At 34.3% G+C, this 21,036-nt stretch overlaps 1 protein-coding gene across 1 annotated transcript in view; it reads right to left on the reverse strand.

Moving 5' to 3' along the window:
• Positions 1 to 6,137: 6,137 nt before the first annotated feature.
• LOC108907852 overlaps positions 6,138 to 21,036 on the reverse strand; it is a 31,036-nt gene continuing 16,137 nt past the window's right edge. Inside the window, exons 3-6 of the mRNA XM_018711678.1 lie at positions 19,401 to 19,637; positions 15,128 to 15,275; positions 9,653 to 9,857; positions 6,138 to 7,286 (exon numbers count right to left, since the gene is read on the reverse strand). Of these exons, the coding sequence (XP_018567194.1) occupies positions 7,135 to 7,286; positions 9,653 to 9,857; positions 15,128 to 15,275; positions 19,401 to 19,637 (742 nt within the window). The 3' untranslated portion in view covers positions 6,138 to 7,134. The remainder of the gene's footprint in view (positions 7,287 to 9,652; positions 9,858 to 15,127; positions 15,276 to 19,400; positions 19,638 to 21,036) is intronic.

Consider the following 21,036-nt stretch of genomic DNA (forward strand, 5'->3'; position numbering starts at 1 on the left):
TGCGAAGTTCCAACTGCAATCCATCTACATCTAGGTGTAAGGGGGATAATCCGTCTCTATTCTCTGCCGATTTAAATATATAAATACTTTTATCCTGCTTCTCTTGGAAAAAGGAAAATTAGATCAACAGTGCCGTTCCAACACTTAGTCTTCATCACTGCCTTTTCGATCTATTCAGCATTTGAAAATTCTCCCACTTCTCTTCTTGAATAAATATTTCCACGTCAGTTTTAAATAGTACTTCAGTTTATTTTTACTATTTAATATAACTGTGGAAGTTCAACGTAAGGCATCATCAAGCGACCCACTGACTTTTGACAATATTTCTTATGCACTTAACATACTTCCACAAACAAAATATTTTTACCTGGGTTGCTACTCGGGTTGTACTCGGGTTGCCGGTTATGACAGTATTTTTTTTGCAGCTACCAACCTAATTTGTTTAACAATCGGCCGCAAATTTGACAGCCTATAACTCCCTTGTTTTTCAACGAATCTTGACGATTTTTTTTTAACTTAAAGCTCTTTTCATAAGCTTTCCGAATATGTAATAATATACAGGGTGTTAAAAAAAGAGTGTAAAATAGTTAAGGAGGTAATAGTATGAACCAAAATAAGCAGAAAAGTATCAATAAACATGGGTCCGCAAAGTAACGGTTGCGGAGATATGGAATGTTTTATGTTTTTTAGCCCCTTTTTTTATTTTGCAAAAACGTTGTGTATTTTCTTATAATAGTTGGTTGACGTTTAGTGAAATAAACAGCACGTATTTGACAGTTGTTCTCAGTGCACAAGTTTTCTTTCGCTATGGCTGGTTACTCTAACGCAGAATTAACAGACATGCATTTCATGTATGGTCATGCTAATGGGAACACCACCGAAGCGCGACGTCTTTATGTTGACGCTTATCCAAATCGCCAGATTCCTTCACAACGCATGTTTGGAAGAATTCACCAAAGATTGCGTGGTACCGGTTCCTTGAGCAAACACTGCCATTTATCCGGAAGACCAAGGTCGGTATCCACTCCTAGAGCAGAAGAAATTCTAGCACTGGTAGAGCAGAATCCAGGTACGAGTGCGCGGAGAATATCAGCCGAGGTAGGAATTAGTGGTCCTCTTGTTTGGAGAATCCTTCACGAGCAACTGCTTTAATCCATACCATGTGCAACGAGTACAGGCCTTCCAATAAATAAATAAATCATCAAGCACGTTTGGTTTTTTGCCGCTGGTTTCAACGTCATGATGCTGAAAACCCTCGTTTTCTTGCAAACATTCTTTTTACTGATGAGGCCGGGTTCACAAGAAATGGAGTGTTTAATTTTCACAATACGCATATTTGGGCCGACGAAAATCCTCATGCTCTAATAGAATCTGGACATCAGGCACGTTTTTCATTAAACATTTGGATGGGTATTGTAGGTGACAGGTTTCTAGGTCCTGTTGTTTTACCAAACCGATTAATAGGCGCTGCTTACCTCAACTTTCTGCAGAACACACTGTATGAGTTTTTGGAAGACATTCCTTTGAATCAGAGGCAACAAATGTGGTTCCAGCATGATGATGCTCCAGCTCATTTTTCCATGGCCATTAGAGAGCATGTACACCAAACTTTTCCACATAGATGGGTAGGAAGGGCCGGACCTGTGTTATGGCCTCCAAGATAGCCTGATCTGAACCCTCTAGATTTCTTTGTTTGGAGATATTTGAAGACATGGTATGGTAGGCCTGCTCTGATATTAATCGATTGTTGTCGACCAGAAAACCCAAGGTAATTTGGACAATAAATATGATTTTTATAGTTGGTATGATTTACAAAGTTAAACTTGGATAGTATTTACTTGTGACACAAAATTCAGTACTTAAATTTAGCCATGTGCACTGAAGAGATTTATGTTAAACAAAACGTGGCTTTAATAGCGATGTGATATATTTTTCATTAAAATCATTGTTTCAATAACGTAATCTCCCGAATTTGATGATACATTTATATTTAAAACGAATCAAACCATATTTTTATTACTGTTACTAATAACAAATGTAATTTCCTTCAGCATTACTTTGGGTTCGGTAATACCAAAGCCGAGCGCAGGAAGAAGGCGAATATACTTAATATTTTTATGTACTTTCCATAAATGGAATTGGAAATGTAATTTCATCTTTCCTCTTTATTGAAAAGTTACGATCGGCGGAATTGGATTTTGTCAATCTTACATTCTTATTGCACGCTTCCCGAATAGGTCGGCTCAACTAACTAATGCTCATATTTTTAAGCTCATTCTAGAGAATCCGCTACCGCCAAAACGTTGTTTGTGCTCCGTATGCTTTTATTCTCAATGTGGGACGTGAGAATTTTATTTACTAGTCCGTATGTGGGGAATTATAGTTACTCGTATTTTATAAGAAAACTTTGTGTAGAATAGATAAAAAGGCTCGTTTATATTAATAAATTCATTTGAAATAATATACAGGTCAACCAAATCCTTTGAGTCCTGAGGGTAGAATGCGCAATGGCAAAGAAGTCAAGGTCACTAGAGAATAAGGTTAATAATAATAATAATAATAATAATAATAATAATAATAATAATAATAATAATACACACCACAGGTAAACAATTAAATATTTTAGGCCCTACAAAGTTTGGAGAACGAGTAGTTAAATTTATTCGTGCAAATGGTACATGAAAATTATGTTTTTGTCTGGTATTAACATTGTGATACCCGTTATTTATCAAAAATTTGCTTCTGTGTTGTGAATATGTATACACATATTTCAAAAATATAAATGCCTACAACGTGAGAATTCTATATTGTTTAAATATATTTCTACAAGAATGACTACTTGAAACACCAAACATACATCTTAAAATACGTTTCTGCGCAATAAAAACATGGGACGAGATAGTTGAATTACCCCAGAAACAAACACCATTTCTCAATTGGGATTCAACTTGGGCATAGTATAAACAAAGGAGTTGATCGGTACTTAGGACTGTTCTAATATTTCGAAATAAATAAGTTATTGAAGACAATTTTGATATTATCAAATACATGATACATTTCCAGTTAAGGTTTGTGTCCAAATTTAGACCTAAAAATTTTACTGTCACCGAATCAGTAGGTAGAGAACTACTATTAATATTCAAATTTAATGTTTCACAATTTCTATTTTGAGTAGTACAAAATCGAAGTGCTTGAGTTTTTTCAATATTAAAGTGTAATGAATTTTGGGCAAACCAGTTACTTAAGTTGTTCAATAAAATATCACATTCAAGTTTTAAGATTCGATTTGACTTATTAGATATTACCAAAGACGTATCATCAACGTACATGGTAAAATGAGTATTAGATGAGAGAGTATCGATATCATTTGTATATAGTAAAAATAACACAAGGCCTGAAACGGATCCCTGTGGTACACCCAACGTTGCCAAAGAGCATTCTGAGTTATATTTACCACAAACATTTTGATTATTATAATTTATGCTTACAAATTGCTTCCTATTTTCAACAGAAGTAATGATCTAATTTAGTGCGGGGTCCTCGAATACCGTAGTTATTTTAGATATTAAAATTTCATGATTAACACAATCGAATGCCCTGCTGAGATCTAAAAAGATCCCAACAGGGCACTGGCCGTTTTCCAAAAAGTTTAAAATTTTCTCATATAATGAGTGTACAGCTGTAGTTGTAGATTTGTCTGTACGAAATCCATGCTAATAATTGTCGGTGAGAATACGGAATTTTTTGATAAAAGTAAATATTCGCTCAAGAAAGCAATATTCAAATATTTTAGAAAATCCCTGAGGCACAGGGATCTATAGTTATCCAAAGACATCGGATTATTCTTTTTGAAAACTGGAACAATTTTTCCTAGTTTTAGAATTTCTGGAAATGCACCCGTTTCAAATAATAAATTTACAAGATTTTTAAGGGGAGAAATAATAAATCGAGTGACTCTCTTAATAAGAAACATGGGAATGTCATCAGCTCCTGACAAATTCTTACTTTTTAACTTATCTGCCAATAAGAGCAACAATCTGTCTGTTGCAAAGGGAGTTAAAAATAAGGAGTTTATTTGTGATGCCGATTTGCCCATGGAAGGTAAATTACTGACTGTTTGTATCTGATTAACTATACTTAAAGAAATTTAACAAAATAATCGTTAAATAAAGATGCTACAGTATGAGGATTCTCATGTAAAATACCGTCTTTGTTGATTAAAATATATTATTATTTTTGGTTTCCTACAAACTACTGATTCCCTTCACGCCACTTCCGCCACGAAATAATGAGTGACGTCATTGGTATTATAAATCGAATAGCGTCAACGTCAGTCATTATTATTGATAGCTAATAAATTTACTATATTTATATTTCCTGGGTCATAGGAGTTATTGTTCTTCGGTTTTTTATTGTTGGATTGATCTTTAGATCCTATCAAATACTTTTATCTAAAACTATGTCGGGTTATAATTCTGTAAGTACAATTTGTAATACAGATACTTGTAAAGTGTGAAAAAAAAACTGGTAAATCCATTAGTATCCACAGGATTTCAAAAGGTCCTCAGTTAAGAAAGAGAGCATTGGAAGGTGCTATTGAAAATATGTTTTTACTCCTGGCAACAAAAGCAATTTGCAGTAAGCATTTTTATAAAAAGATGTCGAAAATGTATGCTGTGCGAGGATAATGAACTAGTTGCAAGTGAATTAAAATCAACAGGTATAACATTTTTGTTATGATCTATACAGGGTTTTAAATTTATTCAAATATCGTTTAAAAGTAACACAAAAATTAAACGAATAAACGAATTACTTACCAATAGACGATATGTTCTACAAAATTTACTCAAAGTTGTTTCTATGTGCTAATAAACACGCTTCCAAACAACGGCCAAAATTAGTCCGCATACGTGCAAATATTCCCGGCATTTGTAGAATTTAATTAGCTGCAACAAAAATACGCTGTTGAAGATCTGCAGCATCGACAATAGGCGTTCGGCTATTCTCCTCCTAGACTCCAAACAAAAAAGTCCACAGGGTTCATATCCGGACTTCGTGCTGGCCAACGTACAGGACCATTTTGTTGTATCCACCTTTCCGGTATGTAAAAATAAATAAAAATAAAAAATGTATGCCGTCTCAGATTTGCTTGATTGTAAAATTCACGTGGAACATCAGCCAATTAGAGATGCGCTTCACGCATGTAGCGAGTCCGAAGCATTCTGGTCGTGCACGTGCACAAGATGCTCAGGGTTGGCTTGCATTTATGGATAATTTTCTTAATTAATTTTCTCAAAAACAGAATTAATAAAAGTTGCTCAATTTCATGCCCTCGCCCTGTATACACTTATTAAACCAGGGCAACGAAGAGCAGAATTATTAACAGTGGCTTCATGAATAAAATTCAATAATAGTCGTTATCTTTTATTCAATTAAATTAATTCAAAATACAGACTAGTTAAAATATTACAAACGTTATTAATATTTAATAGGTAATTTCGTCCCACATCTTGCATACCATAACTGACAACCAAATCATGTGGTTAAGGGTGACAGCAGATAATGCTGTCAGAAGGATTTTAGATACACTAATTTTTATTAACCTCAACCTGGTAACTATGATAATGTATGTTGTAATCACTTAAATAATGTTTCGATACTAGAAAATTTAAACGGGTCTAATGCTTAACAATACGGATTTTTCATTTTATGGTATACAAAATATATTTACAAATCGTTATTGCTATTCTTATTCAAATAATCCGTAAGATGTAAATATAAAGGACTGTCATTTTTGCTAATTTTGAAACAAAAGGGAAGAAATAACTAATTTGACGTGTTTTGTAATATTATTGCCAAATTTTGGTAACAGATCCAACAGCAAACTTATAATTATTGACTTCTTGTCATGAAAACCATAGAGTGGATATTGGATATTGCAAACAAAGGCTGAATTTATGATGAACAATCGTGTATAAATTAGATATCAAAGACCTTTTGTAAATGGTTGAAGTATTTCACAATAGACCTTACCTGAAGCCAATAGAAATATCTTCACCGTCAGCAATTAATTGACAATTATTTATATTCACCTTTTATTACTGTGAGTCATACAATACTTCTGCAGAATTTTTTTGATTCATTCAAAATTATAGAATAAAATCATTTGATGTAGAGATGTATGATGGCACTAGAAGAATAAGCAATTATAACAAGAAGAAAAGAAATCCAAGAATACAAATTTTGATAAAATCTTTCCTACTTAGATATGTTGCCTTGCATTATGTGTTTAAGTTGTCTTTTAAATGGTGTAAGATCAACTTAGGTCGATTTTTGAAGGAAGGTAATGACGTCGTGATCTTGCTAACCTTTTTTTTGCCACCGTGTATGTCAACCTTTCTGCAGAAGCGTCTGAGACTCAGACCTAACAGTGATGTCAAACTAACAGGAATGTGCAAGGTGGCAACGTGTTATAAGGTAATAAATAACTAACGAAGCTTAGATAGAGTCGTAAAAGGACGCGTCCAAGTAGAGAAACTTAAAATATACAGCTGGATTTGAAGCATTTGACACCACTATGCATCTCGTTAAATTAATGGCCTTTTAGTTAATGTAAGCTGGCATTATTTTATTATAGTTTTATTAGTTTCTATTTGCAGTAGGTCGTCTTTTTGGCTTTACATAAATTTCGTGCTATTTACATCTTCACTGCCTTCAACAGCACCAAATTTAGGCAAGTAGAGGAGAGTTGGTATTACATAATCGGTGATTTCCTAAATATCAGTGATGCAAATTTTATTCGGAGCAAATATCCTTTAGGTTACGTCAGAATTTGTAATTCAATATGTAAGAGAAATATTTGCTCTGAAGTTTGATACAAGGATATCAAGGAATAATTAACTTCGATATTTTTGTTGGAATACTGCCTGGAGCATACCAAAAATTCACCAATCCATGCAATACCCGGTTGAGGAAGAATTTACAGAAAGGGATTGTGCAGAACCACCTAAAGAATTATATGACATCGACTTTTTGTAATGTATCGTAAATCTTATTATCACAGACGTATTTACAGTATTATTCGTAGTATAAAATTAAAAAATTTTGAGCCTGCACACAATGTAGCCTAACTATTTACAAAAATAAATTGATTACAGTTAACAGAACCGTAAATCCTACAATACATGTTGTCGAGGAACTCTCGGCGGCAAAGATTGACGTGTATTGTTTCTCTTCGGTCAGTTCGAGAACCTCCTTTGGGCGGTCAGTCCTATAGAACGTTTTATCTGCAAATAAAATGAAATACATCTAAATTCAATAGAAATAATAGAAACAGGCATTCAATTATTACACAGCCACACACAAAAAAAGAAAAGTAGTCTGTACTTTTCATGCGACATATGTTATCTGCAGTATTTTTACCTCCTGATCACGAATCCGGTGTTAGAATTGAGCTATCACATCACAACAATTTCCTAACCTCAAAAAACAGGTCAAAAATAGCAAAAATTCATGAAAAATTACTAGGAAACATACACAATTATTTTTTCTATATTCAAATGTTTATTTATATAGTTAAGACGTCGCCCAATGTGAATCCGGGGTCAGCATTAATGGTTCTTTTTCTAACCTCAAAAAAACGGGTCAATTAAAATCAGGTATCACGAATGTTCATACAATAACAGATTCGCGCCAAATTTGGTACACGAGGGTTTTTTGAGTCGCTGATTACGGATCTGAGGTCAATTTTGCAAAATTCAAGATGGCGGATCCAAGATGGCCGATCAAATTTTCAAAAAATAACAGAATCGCAGCAAATTTGGTATACGGGGGTATTCGAGGTCGTTGACTACGGATCCGAGATCAATTTTGCAAAATTCAAAATGGCGGATCCAAAATGGCCGACCAAATTTTCAAATAATAACAAAATCGCAGCAAATTTGGTATACGGGGCTTTTAGGGGTCGCTGATTACGTATTCGAGGTCAGAATTGCGAAACTCATTTTGTAATATTTTACTTTATAACCTGAGTACCCTATCATGTGTTAATCTACTTTTTTTCGGCTATATCTTGTTATTTTTTTTGTAAAAGATCTATTCACGGGTTGAATTTTGCAAATCTGATCTCGGATTTGTGATCACTGACCTCGAAAACCCTCGTAGACCAAATTTGGCGCGAATGTGTTAGTTTTTTAAAATTTTGTAGGCCGCCATCTTAAATTTTGCAAAATTGACCTCGAATTCGTGATCAGCGACCCCGAAACCCCCCTTATACCAAATTTGATGCGAATCTGTTATTTTTTGAAAATTTGGTCGGCCATCTTGGATCCGCCATCTTGAATTTTGCAAAATTGACCTCGGATCCGTGATCAGCGACCACGAAAACCCCCGTATACCAAATTTGGCGCGAATTTGTTATTTTTTGAAAATTCGTGATCTCTGACCTTAATTGACCCGTTTTTGAAATCGTGATCAGAAGGCAAAAATACTACTGATAACATATGTCGCATGAAAAGTACTACTAAGTACTACTTTTTTTTGTGTAACTGTGTTATTATTACACTGTAAAAAAAATCGGTTTGAGTGAAAGCAATAAAGGTTCGAAGTGAATCTATTGAGTGAAATAGTACATTTTCACACAATATTGGGCACTTTAATCATTTTACTCATTTGTGATTACATTTAAGTTAAAACTGAGTATTTTCACTCAAATATAGGTACTCCTTGAATAAATTCTTCATGTAAGCAGTAACTTGTATTTGAGTAGAACTCATTCATTTCTGGTGGAATAGTTTCACTAAATTGTACTCATACTAATATAGTGAAAATTTGACTCAATCGGGTGTGGACAGAAATTAATACATTATAGAGTAAAATTAAGTGAAATTTAAGAGAAATTTTTTGTTGTTGGTACCCGTTAAATAACTTCTCCAGATAAACTCATATTTGGTACACTTGTCCTAAATCGGAGTAAATGTCCTCGTTATTGAGTGACCCCATCCCAATATATGGTTGTTGTGCGTTGTCTTTGTATATTATCGTCGTCCCCATTAGGTGGTGTACTCGTATGGCGTGTAGTGCTGGATGTTTATCCGGTTATTTTGGTGACAATTGTGTGCAGTGGTTTGATTATAATAATAAAAAACAATAATATATTGAGTCTCGATTAACATTTGGTTAAATAAACGGATAGTTAAATTCTTACCTATACTTACTTACGTATCTGTAACGTACAGTATAGGTTAGGGTAATCTATTCTTCCGATCAGTTAATCAATTCATTTAACCGGGTCCTAAAATATATAATAATTTAAAGAGAATACAGGAAAAAATTAGGCAATAATAGTTCAATTTAGAGAAAAAGTCAACTCTTAATTGATTTTAAATACTCAGAATACAGTTAGTCACTTGATTGTTAGCAGAAACTCGGATGTGAGTAAAATTCACTCACTTCCTATGCAATAGTTTCACTCATAAAATTTTAGTTGTCCTCATACTAATAAGAGTGGAAATTTCATTCATTCGGGCGAGGACAGAAATTGATACATTATTGAGTCAAAATGTGTGAAATTGAGTGAATTGTTTTTACAGTGTAAGTAACATTTAAAACTGACATTATGGAAACAGTCAAAAACGTCGTGCATCTCTCTCACCTTTAAGATCGGTCATCTGGTTTCCAACTATCAACTTATTGTCGTAAATTTTTTCCTCCTCCTTGAATACTTCTTCAGTGCCGTCAGCGCCAACTTTGATGAAAGACGTGATTGTTATTTCGAATATCCTGTTGGGATCCGCAGGGAGAGTGGGGATGGAACGCCTTCGTCGTCCGTATCCGATTTGTCCGTCGCTGCACTCCACCTGCAATTTTTTTTTGTTTATAAACTCATCATCGATATTTCTACGACAAGAAATCTTAGATTTTAAGCCTTCTGGCTTAAGAAAAATTACACAGGGTTGTCAAAATATAGAAGTATAGTGTTAAACATGTTTACTCTTTAATAAATTAATATTAAAACAAATACAGGGTGTTTCTGAATAAGTGCATTCCTTGAAAAGGAACTAAATGCTTCTGTTTTCGAGAAAATTAATTAAGAAAATTAACCATAAATGTAATCCGACCCTGTGCATCTTGTGCACGTGCGTTGTGTGTTGCAGTATTACTTAGTCGGCGTATAAAATGTTTTCTGATCAAGAACAAGCAGATATAGCGTTAATGTACAATTTGTATGTAGTATGTAAGTCGGGAGCCATTCCAGAGGTTCTCAATAAGTTTTAACTGTGTTTTGATTATATTAATTTTTAGTACTGTTTTGCAGTTCCATCAGTTATGATTATTGAAAATATGTATTATTAATGCATTCTCAGTATTAAAAACCGCCTTAAATAAGTTTTTAAACGCTCTGTTGAACAAAATTCAAATTTGTTGGTAAATCTTTCTGAATAATACGGTTCTATGAATTTAAATATTTACAATATAGTATTATTGAAACAAATATCACGCAATTAAAAAAAAAATCCGTATCTCTTGTTTTTACAGATACCTACAGCAGTTGTAAAGTTATGTTTTGTGTATAAATGCGGTTAACTTGATTTTTTTCATTTACTTATCAAGGACTTCCTATTTATTCATGGTTCAGCAATCAAATTATATCAGGTTATTTGCGTTCCTATTTATAAAGTAAATAAATCATCCGTATAGTGCTACAAATATAAAAAAATTGAAAATCTTTTCAGCTGACGTAACTTGGCATCATTATATGTATGTTGGTCTCGGCCAATACATGTTTATTTCTAGATTTATATCATAACATCAGGATGTTGTTTTTGGATTACACAGGGCCACAAAATAAAATTGAAACTTACCTTCTCTCAAACCAGTTGACCTTTATGTTTTTGAGGTCGCTGATCACGATCCCGGAATTCGTATAACCCCAGCACGTCTGGATCAAGGTTAAATGAAAGTCAAATTTCGCTTTTTGAATGATATAACTTTTTTGATCTCGAAATCCGAAACAACGAGAAATTTTACATCCAAATATGCGTAGACCTATTCGTGAAAGTCACTTCTGGAGATTGTCTGGAGGTCATCAGGATTATCAGGTTGAATCTGAGATTTGAATCTACCGGCTGAAATTTCTGCTTCGAAACGAGACGTCGGATCTCGGGCCAGTTGACCTGCGTTTTTTGGGATGCTGATCACGAATCCAATGTCCACGTGACCCCAGCACGTCTAGATCAAGGTCAAATAAACGTCAAATTCCGTTTTTCAAATGATATAACTTCTTTGATCTGGAATGCGAAACAGCGAGAAATTTTACGTCCAAATACGTGTTGACCTGTTAGTAAAAGTGACCTCTGGTGGCCATTTGAAGGTCAACCACAATTTATACGGTTATACGGATACCGGTATCGTGATCAGTGATCTCAAAAACATAGATCTCAACTGGTCGGATAGAAGGTAAGTCTCAATTTCGTTTTGTGGTCCTGTTATTATAGAAAAAAAAATTGAAATTGAAGGAAAAAATATCACATTTATTGAAATGAAAATGAAAATAAAATATTATAAAGAAACCGTATTGCAGCTGCTTTTTATACCAGCGTGTTTATAATTGAGTTATCTTATTAGTGTAGTACTTTATATACAGGGTGTTTGGAAAAGTTGGTACAAAATTTAAGGAGGTGAAAGTAGAGCCAAAAGTAGTAAAAAAAGTTCCTTCCCATAGACATTGGTCCTCCGGAGCACCGTTACCGAGATATGACCCTCCAAAGGAGTCTTATCATCTGGATATTTTTTAAAATAACTTTCTTTTTTATTAAAATAATGGAATGAAAATTGTAGGTAATAATCATACCATAAGGGTCTTTAACTATCATAAATTTCATCAAAATCGGTTATAAATAAGGATAGGTTTCTAACTTTTAACAGAACCTTAACAGAAATTTTTCGAATATTTTTTATTCCTTTGAATTATGAATCAAATCATATTATTTTTTAATGAATTAGACTTTTTTGAAGAAAAAGTGTCCCTACTTTTTTTTAATTCTGCGTAATTCAGTCAGAAATAATTATTTTTTAAATAATGTATGGCTCAGAACAGTAACTTATTTTAAACAGTTTCACATAGTAGGTAGGACTTTTCATGGTGACAGTTTCGTTGTAATAATACTAATGATTGTCACTTTCGCGTTCTATCATTTAAATTCTTACGTTTCTTCGTTGTAATCTTTGTGCTTGACTGTGCACTTGATTCGATTTTTTTTACAATCATGAACCATCATGCTTTTACTAACCGTGAATATGCCGATTGCCGGTATGCATTTTATTTATGGTTTCTGTAATGGAAATAGTCTGGCGGCTCAAAAGGAGTATGGGCAACGTTTCTCTGATAGAAGGCAACCTTCTGCAAAATTGTTTGAAAAAATTCATGCAAGAACGATGGAATCAGGAGCCCTAACTCCAAGATATCATGAATTTGGTCGTCCAAGGAGGCATATACATGATTTAGACGAAGTAATTTTAGGATTTTTTAACGTAATCCTACAGCAAGTGTAAGAAGAGCAGCTGCTCATGATGGTTCATGATTGTAAAAAAATCGAGTGAAATGCAAAGTCAAGAACAAAAATCACAACTAATATATTATTTAAAAAATAATTATTTCTGACTAAACTACGCAGAATTCGAAAAAAAAGTAGGGACATTTTTTCTTCGTTAAAAAATAATATTATCACCATAATTCAAAGGAATAAAAAATATTCGAAAAATTTTTATTAACGGTAGTTAGAAAACTATCCTTATCATAACCGATTTTGATAAAACTTATGATAGTTAAAGACCCTTATGGTATGATTATTGCCTACAATTTTCATTCCATTATTATAATCAGAAAGAAAGTTACTTTAAAAAATATCCAAATAATAAGACTCCTTTGGAGGGCCATATCTCCGTAACGGTGCTCCGGAGGAACAATGTTTATAGGAACTTTTTTCACTACTTTTGGCTCTACTTTCACCTCCTTAAATTTTGTAACAACTGTCCAAACACCTTATGGGTGAGTCAGTTTTTTGTAGACAAACTTTAACAGGAGATAGAACACATGTATTTAAAAAGAAAAGTTCCTATAAACACATGTCACAAGGCTTCGTTTCCGAGATACGGGGTGTTGAATATAATTTTTTTCTCTCGAATATTCATTATAACTTATAAACAAATGCTTAGATTTTTTTCATGTTTGGTAGATAATGCCTATTAATTAAGGGGCATAAAACAAGCGATAAAAATGTTCAAAAACTTGCACAGTGGCAGAGTGGAGGGGGGGCTCAACCCCTTTCTTAAACAGAACTTCTACGCCAATGACTATTTTTTAAAAAAACTGTTATTTTTATTATCTACATATAGTTTAACAAAAATAATGTCCATTCTTCTGTGCATTTCCGAGTTATTTTGATTTTTATTGTTTGATGTGGTACGAAATTGATTTATTTATTATCAATTATTGGCTAAATATTTAATTCTTTTAACGAAACCTACCGAAATATGGTTTGTTAAGAATTCTAAAAGCCAAAATCTCTTAATCTTTATCTCTTTCCAATGTAGTCAAAATAAATGTTTGTTATATCAAGCCATACTCAAACACAAGACTTTTATAAGTGGAAATCTATTTCGTACACTAATTTTAAAAATCTTTATTTATTATGTGCTGCGGAAATACTAATGTACTGCAACTAAATTACAAAAAAAAACATGAATGAACATTGATGTTAATGTTTATGGAGAAATTTTTTGAATTTATAACAATATTTAATTAACAACTTCTTAAAACTTTTTGGCAACTGCACAATAATGTATTGTATGTATGTAATGTAACAGATTTCAACTTATAAAAGTCTTGTATTTGAGTATAGCTTGATATAAAAATATTTATTTTGACTACATTGGAAAGAGATAAAGAATAAGAGATTTCGGCTTTTTAAAATCCCTAACAAACCATATTTAGGTAGGTTTCGTTGAAAGAATGAAATATTTAGCCGATAATTGATAATAAATAAATTACTTAATTTAGTACCACAACAAACACTAAAAATCAAAATAACTCGGAAACGCACAGGAATTTCGAAACAGAAGAAGGGACATTATTTTTGTTAAACTGTATGTAGATAATGAAAATAACAGTTTTTTTAAAAAATAGTCATTGGCGTAGAAGTTCTGTTTAAGAAAGAGGTTGAGCACCCCCTCCACTGTGCAAGTTTTTGAACATTTGTATCGCTTGTTTTATGCCCCTTAATTAATAGGCATTATCCCCCAAACATGAAAAAAATCTAAGCATTCGTTTATAAGTTATAAAGAATATTTGAGAAAAAAAAATTATATTCAACACCCCGTATCTTCTAGCCGAAGCCTTCTACGACATATGTTTATAGGAACTTTTTTTACTACTTTTGGCTCTACTTTCACCTTCTAAAATTTTGTAAAAACTTTTCCTAACACCCTGTATATATTTACCTTATACATATTTTAATATTCTGAAAATAGCGAGGGAAATTTCAAGGCACGCGGTAAATTGTTACAATAGTTACGATAACGGAACTTTATTGGCTTATTATTTAGCATACGTTCCAATTCAGTGAATTTTCGCCTTTAATTAGATGCCCAAACTATTAGCCTTAAGTTATATGTTATATCTCGCTTTTTGCTTTAAAATGATTCAAAGAAGAATCTCGCAGTTATGACATGTTTTTAAAAAATAAACACCCTGTACATAGTTAACAAATGACGTTGAAAGTAAAATACGACGGTAGCCCTGCAAAATTATGTCCCCAACGCTATAACTCAATTCAGTCTTGTTTACGGTCCAAACCATGATGAAGAGGACAAATTGAATTCAAGCAAGGCTTTCACATCTATCGAGAGAAAGGCGTTAATCCAGAATATTTCAATAAACCTTTAGCACTCCGGCATAACCGAAATATCACGGAAAATAAAGCTCAAACGCGGACCCTGGCGCAAACTTCCCATTTAAATATTAAAGGACTAACGCGCGATCAAAAGGGCGCCAGGTGATAAAAGCTTCGAGGTGCAATTTTCCGAGAGGTTCGACCTCTAACTATGTATTTGCTAACGAAAAGCTCACCCCTTTGCATTTGTCCAGGCACACATTCACGGTCCCTTTGAACTGGACGTACGTGGACTCGGGAAATTTGAATGCGCGGAATTTCGCTGCCAAAAAGTCTCCGTCCACCGTGTTGAAATTCTCGAACAGGTAGGGGTCCACAGAGCACCTGAAAAGAAAACATTAATAATAATGCAATGTGACTGTGGTGAAGCTTTTTACAGTGAGATACAGAGTTGTGTAGAATTCCAAATCATCAACATACAGCAAAAAGTGAACATTAAAATTATTCGCGATATCATTGATAAAAATATTAAAAAACAGCGGCCTAAATATTGAACCTTGAGGCAAGCCTGATCTTTAATTGACTACATCAGATTTGTAACCATGGTACTCTGTACGTATTTCCGAAACTATAAAAAAGATTTACTGATACCAAAATATTCAAGCTTGCATAATAGTATACCGTGATCCTTTGAACAAATCTGTGTAGATCACTTCCACCTGACCTTTTTGATTCAAAGGTTTAGCAATTAATAAAAAATATTTAATACAACGAATTATTTCAATTTTCTGAATTCTGCCATATAACCCTAGTCGTTTTTTATGTCGTTATTGACAACACTTGTAAAAATTGTATGATTGATTGAGTACACAAGACTAAATAATGGAGCATTATTCCTGTAACGAATATGTTGACATGCATCTAATTTACGGACAAGTACTCGGTAATTGTGTTAAGGCAAGAAGAATTTATTCTGATACATTTACAAATCAACGTTTACCACACCGAACAATTTCTGGAAGGGTTGATAGTAACTTACGAGAAAGAGGTAAAAAGTCAAGTGAAAGAAACTAATGCTAAAAGTAGCTAATCTTTTGCTAATACATTTTTAAGAAGTTTTTCCCGGATCGTGGTAGAGAAGGGTCTCCAAAAAGAGCAAGGAACCTTCAATTAGAGGAGAAAATTCTGGACGAGATTGTTGAAAATCCCTCCAATAGTGTAAGAAAGCTGTCGGTCCAAGTTCATGCGACAAAGTTCATGAAACCCTTCCAGAACAACTGCTACATCCTTATAACGTCCAAAAGGTACATGCCGTGTATCCCGCTGATTATCCTTCAAGAGTCAATTACGCAAATTGGTTTTGCAACGATGTAGGCAAAATACAAATTTTATTAGTATTGTTTTGTTCACGGACAAAGCCAGTTTCAATCGAGACGGAGTAATGAATTGCCATAATTTGCATATCTGAAGAAAATCCCCATGCAATAGTACATACAAAGCACTAACAAAGGCTCTTGGTCAACATATGGGCGGGGATTATTGGGAATCATCTTATTGGATCGTTCTCTTTTGAAGACATTAAATAGTGCCATGTATTCGCAATTCTTGCAACAAAGCTTAAATGATTTATTAGAAAATGTGCCCATAGAAATTAGAAATCAGACGTAGTTTATGCATGACGTGCATCGCCCCATTTTAGCAATTTAGTTCAGTCAGCACTTATCAAATACTTTTGGTTATCAATAGATAGGTCGAGGTGAGCCTATTTTATGGCCACCGAAGTCCCCGACATGACTCCATTGGATTTCTTTTTATGGGGTAATTTAAAGAGGCTTGTGTATTCGACGCCAGCTCATACCAGGAAAAACCTGATCCCCGTTGCAACGAAATTCGAGACAATTTTGGAATGTTGTTTCCAGTACAACGAGAAAACATCTGTCGGATAAGGAAATGTAAAAAAGGCGACCCTTTTGAAAAGCTGCTGAAGTAAACAAGAGGAAACAAAGCTTTCGAATTTTTAATAGCCTTGCATTTAAGTGATTTGGAAATTGTAAAATATAATTTACGCTATTTGAAAAAGTTCAATAAGCAAAAATAATGGCTTCAAAAAAAGTTTTGACTTTTTTTTTTTTTAATTTGTCTCCCAACGGGAGAAACCCAATTACAGGATGAATATTGCAGCTACAATAAATACACATTAACACAAGAAACATAAATAATTTAAAAAGTATAAATAAAAATTACAAACCTTAATCAGAAACAATGGTCAGTCAATCAATAAAAAAATAGCATAACGGTAAAGTCACATGGGAATTAATATATCTAAAATCATTACCAACAACAGAAACAACAACATAAGTAGGTAATGCAAAAAACTAACAAGAAATTAAAAATCCGATAACTCAATTGTGAGAATAGAAAATTCTTTTAATATGTGCTAAAGAAGTATTGAAAATGTCCAGGCTATTCTCCATATTATGATAATTAAAAAGCATTTGATGTAAAGGAGACCACCGCAACATGTTAGTGCGCGAAGAAGGAAGATTAAACAAACTATTTGATCTGGCATTTATTCTAGGAACACGGTAATTTATTTGTGTTGTAAGCTCAATGCAATCAATATCGTTGACAATTTTGTACAAGAACATTATCGAGTACATAACCCTCCTCTTAATTAAACTATGCATTTCAAACCTATCCAATAACAACTCCTGAGGATATCCCAGAGGTGGATAGACTCCATCTAAGATAAAACTGGCCGATTTAAGAAACCTCCTCTGCACTTTTTCTAATGATGTTATGTAACTATTATAATAGGGAGACCAAACCACAGAGGCATACTCCAACTTGGGTCTAACAAAGCACGTATATAAGGTACGTAATGTAGACATATTCTTAAAGTCCTTACTATTTCGGAGAATAAAACCCAAATTTTTGTAAGCACCTGTGACAGATTCAGCAATATGTGCAGAGAAGGTTAATTTTGGGTCAAAGATGACCCCTAAGTCCTTAATATGCTCAGGTCTAACCAGTACCTGATCACGTAGGCTGTAATTAAATAGAGTAGAATTAGTTTTACGGGAGAAAGACATTACATTGCACTTCGAAGCGTTTAAGGGGAGCCGATTATTATCACACCAAATGGTAAGCAAATTCAAGCTGTGCTGAAGCCTATTACAATCAGATACAGAGTTGACATTAGTATAAATTTTCAAATCGTCAGCATACATTAAAAAATTTACCTTAAAGTTTCGCGCTATATCATTGATAAAAATAATAAAAAATAGTGGTCCTAGTACTGACCCTTGAGGAACGCCTGATGTTTGACTAAATATGTCTGATTTGTAACCACGATATTGCACAAACTGAATACGATGTGATAAATAAGATTTAAACATAAGTAAAAGAGAATTATTGATACCAAAATTGTGTAATTTACGAAGTAATATACCATGATCTAATTTGTCGAAGGCTTTAGTGAAATCAGTATATATAACGTCCACCTGACCTCTCATATCCAAAGTCTCGGCAATAAATTGAGTAGCACACACAAGATTGGACAAATGTGTTCGCGAATAATTATTTCAAATAATTTAGAAAAGTTGCATAAAACAGCAATAGGTCTGTAGTTTTCAACATCCTCCTTGTTACCCTTTTTATAAACCGGACACACACGAGACTGTTTCCATAAATCAGGGAAGGTGTTAGATTTAAGGATTTGATTAAAGATCGTGCATAACGGTTTGGAAAATAAGCAAGCACAATCCTTGATAATAAAGGCCGGCAAGTTGTCTGGACCCATTGTCATATTTGCTTTCAGTTTCTTTATAGAATTTGAGCAATTAGAACATTTAAATGGTTCACAATTAGTTCAACAACTTTGTAGATAATTAAAGAAACAATTTGTAGTATGAAAGAAAGCTGCCACAATTTATTTTTCCATATGGAGAGGGGTACGTTTTTGTCCGGTCTCTCTCAATTGTCCCGGGATCAAAGAAATGCAAATGGAGGATATTCAGAGACGAGAAAATCCTCAGCTGACACGCAGAGATGTCCGAATTAATACGATTCGGGGGCAACATCTAGAATAAAATAATCCAGTGAGCAATTGTGTAAAAAGTCGGCGTGGAACAATGATTAATTGATAAAGTTGGATCATTTTACCGGCTAAACGTGACGTCGGGAAAATAATAAATGAGTTGTACAGATATGCAGGCTGCGCCCAGTGATATGCTAGGAAAAATACGAAAAAACCCGCACGGTTTTTATGGTTTGCTTAGTTTCGCTTTATTAACTAATGCTAGATAACATGGTTTAATGGTGTCGTGTATAATTTTTCTTCTCTGTAACAGAAAATCCGCGCTACAAGGTGAATCGCTTTTAACGCGAAATGTATTTTTCCTGTCAGTAAGATCATTTTCACCGAGAGAAACTGAATCATTATCATTGATAAATAAAATAACGCTTGAATACTCTATTAAACTATTAAACGTCAACTGCTCCACTTACCCGTTATAAATAATGGTTTCCTCCTGTGCCTTCGTATCGGTAACTTGCATGTGCGTCACCAGGAGTCCGTAGATAGGCGCCGAGACCTTGTCTAGGAAGATTTCCATCTGGAGAGGCGTCCCTGGCGACACGTTCAGTTCACCTGTCACCAATTTCCCGTCCTGTCGCACGCCTACCCCGAGGATTGGTTCCGGGGCCCTTCCGGTAGTCGAGTTAGTGATCATGATTTCTATCTCTCTGAAAAATAGATAGTCTGCGTGAGGTTTATCATACGTGAATATGAAATATACACAGAGAATACGATATCCTGTTCTTATAATATACATTTTAAGTCACCGCTGTATTCTATTCATCTGTGGCAGATATCTGCTACCGTGGGATTCAAATCAAACCTAGAACTATTCATTCTAATACTTCAATCGCACTTTAGACACCTCGATTATCACAGCTCCTATTACTGAGTTACATTTATATAGATTACACAGCCCCAGGGGCCAAAAATGGCCTCTATATAATAAACTTTTCAAGCACAGTCAGAGTTCCAGAATTTAAAAGTACATAAAAAATACCACTGTTGCGATTGCGACGTCCGAAACACGATTTTCAGGCCCCTAAGGGGTCATTTTCCCGGTCCCAAACGGGGAATTTCAGTTGGCCATAAACTTTTCGACCACAAATCCAGCTTTGGCTTTAGAATGCACCTTCGACCTTGCCTCATCCCGGAATCCATCTTTCAGTCCCTATAGAGGCCATTTTTGGCCCCTGGGGCCAATTCCAGACATGGAGGGCCATTTCTGAGCTCGAAATCGGATTCAGCGTCGAAAAATACATGGGAATACATATGTCCGACCCACAAGTCCGAACACTTTTTTTTTGTGGGGCTGTGTTGCGATTGCGACGTCCGAAACACGATTTTCCGGCCCCTAAGGGGTCATTTTCCCGGTCCCAAACGGGAGATTCCAGTTGGCCATAAACTTTTCAAGCACAGTCAGAGTTCCAGAATTTAAAAGTACATAAAAATACCACTGTTGCGATTGCGACGTCCGAAACACGATTTTCCGGCCCCTAAGGGGTCATTTTCCCGGTCCCAAACGGGGAATTTCAGTTGGCCATAAACTTTTCGACCACAAATCCGGGTTTGGCTTTAAAATGCACCTTCGACCTCACCATATTCCGGAATCCATCTTTCAGGCCCTATATAGGCCATTTTTGGCCCCTGGGGCCAATTCCAGACGTGGAGGGCCATTTCTGAGCTCGGGATCGGATTCAGCGTCGAAAAATACATGGGAATATATATGTCCGACCCACAAGTCCGAACACTTTTTTGTTTTTGTGGGGCTGTGTTATTGCTGGCAGAATTGATAGATTGTTATTACGCTACAACAAAGTTTTCAATATGGGTTAAATTTATATAAAATTGCAATATAAACCATATTACTGAAACCAGAATAATAATATACATCCATTATAAGTAAACAAACAACAACTGACTGATGATCTAAAGCCACTGGTTTCAGAGATACGGGGTGTTGAGGTCTAAAAACGCCACATTTATTCAAATAACCTTTGAATTCATTTAATATAGATTGATGAAAGTTAGGCCATCGATATAATTAATTAAATTTAAAAAATCATT

This window comes from Anoplophora glabripennis, unplaced genomic scaffold (assembly GCF_000390285.2).
Source record: "Anoplophora glabripennis isolate ALB-LARVAE unplaced genomic scaffold, Agla_2.0 scaffold224, whole genome shotgun sequence".
In the NCBI taxonomy this organism is placed as follows: domain Eukaryota; kingdom Metazoa; phylum Arthropoda; class Insecta; order Coleoptera; family Cerambycidae; genus Anoplophora; species Anoplophora glabripennis.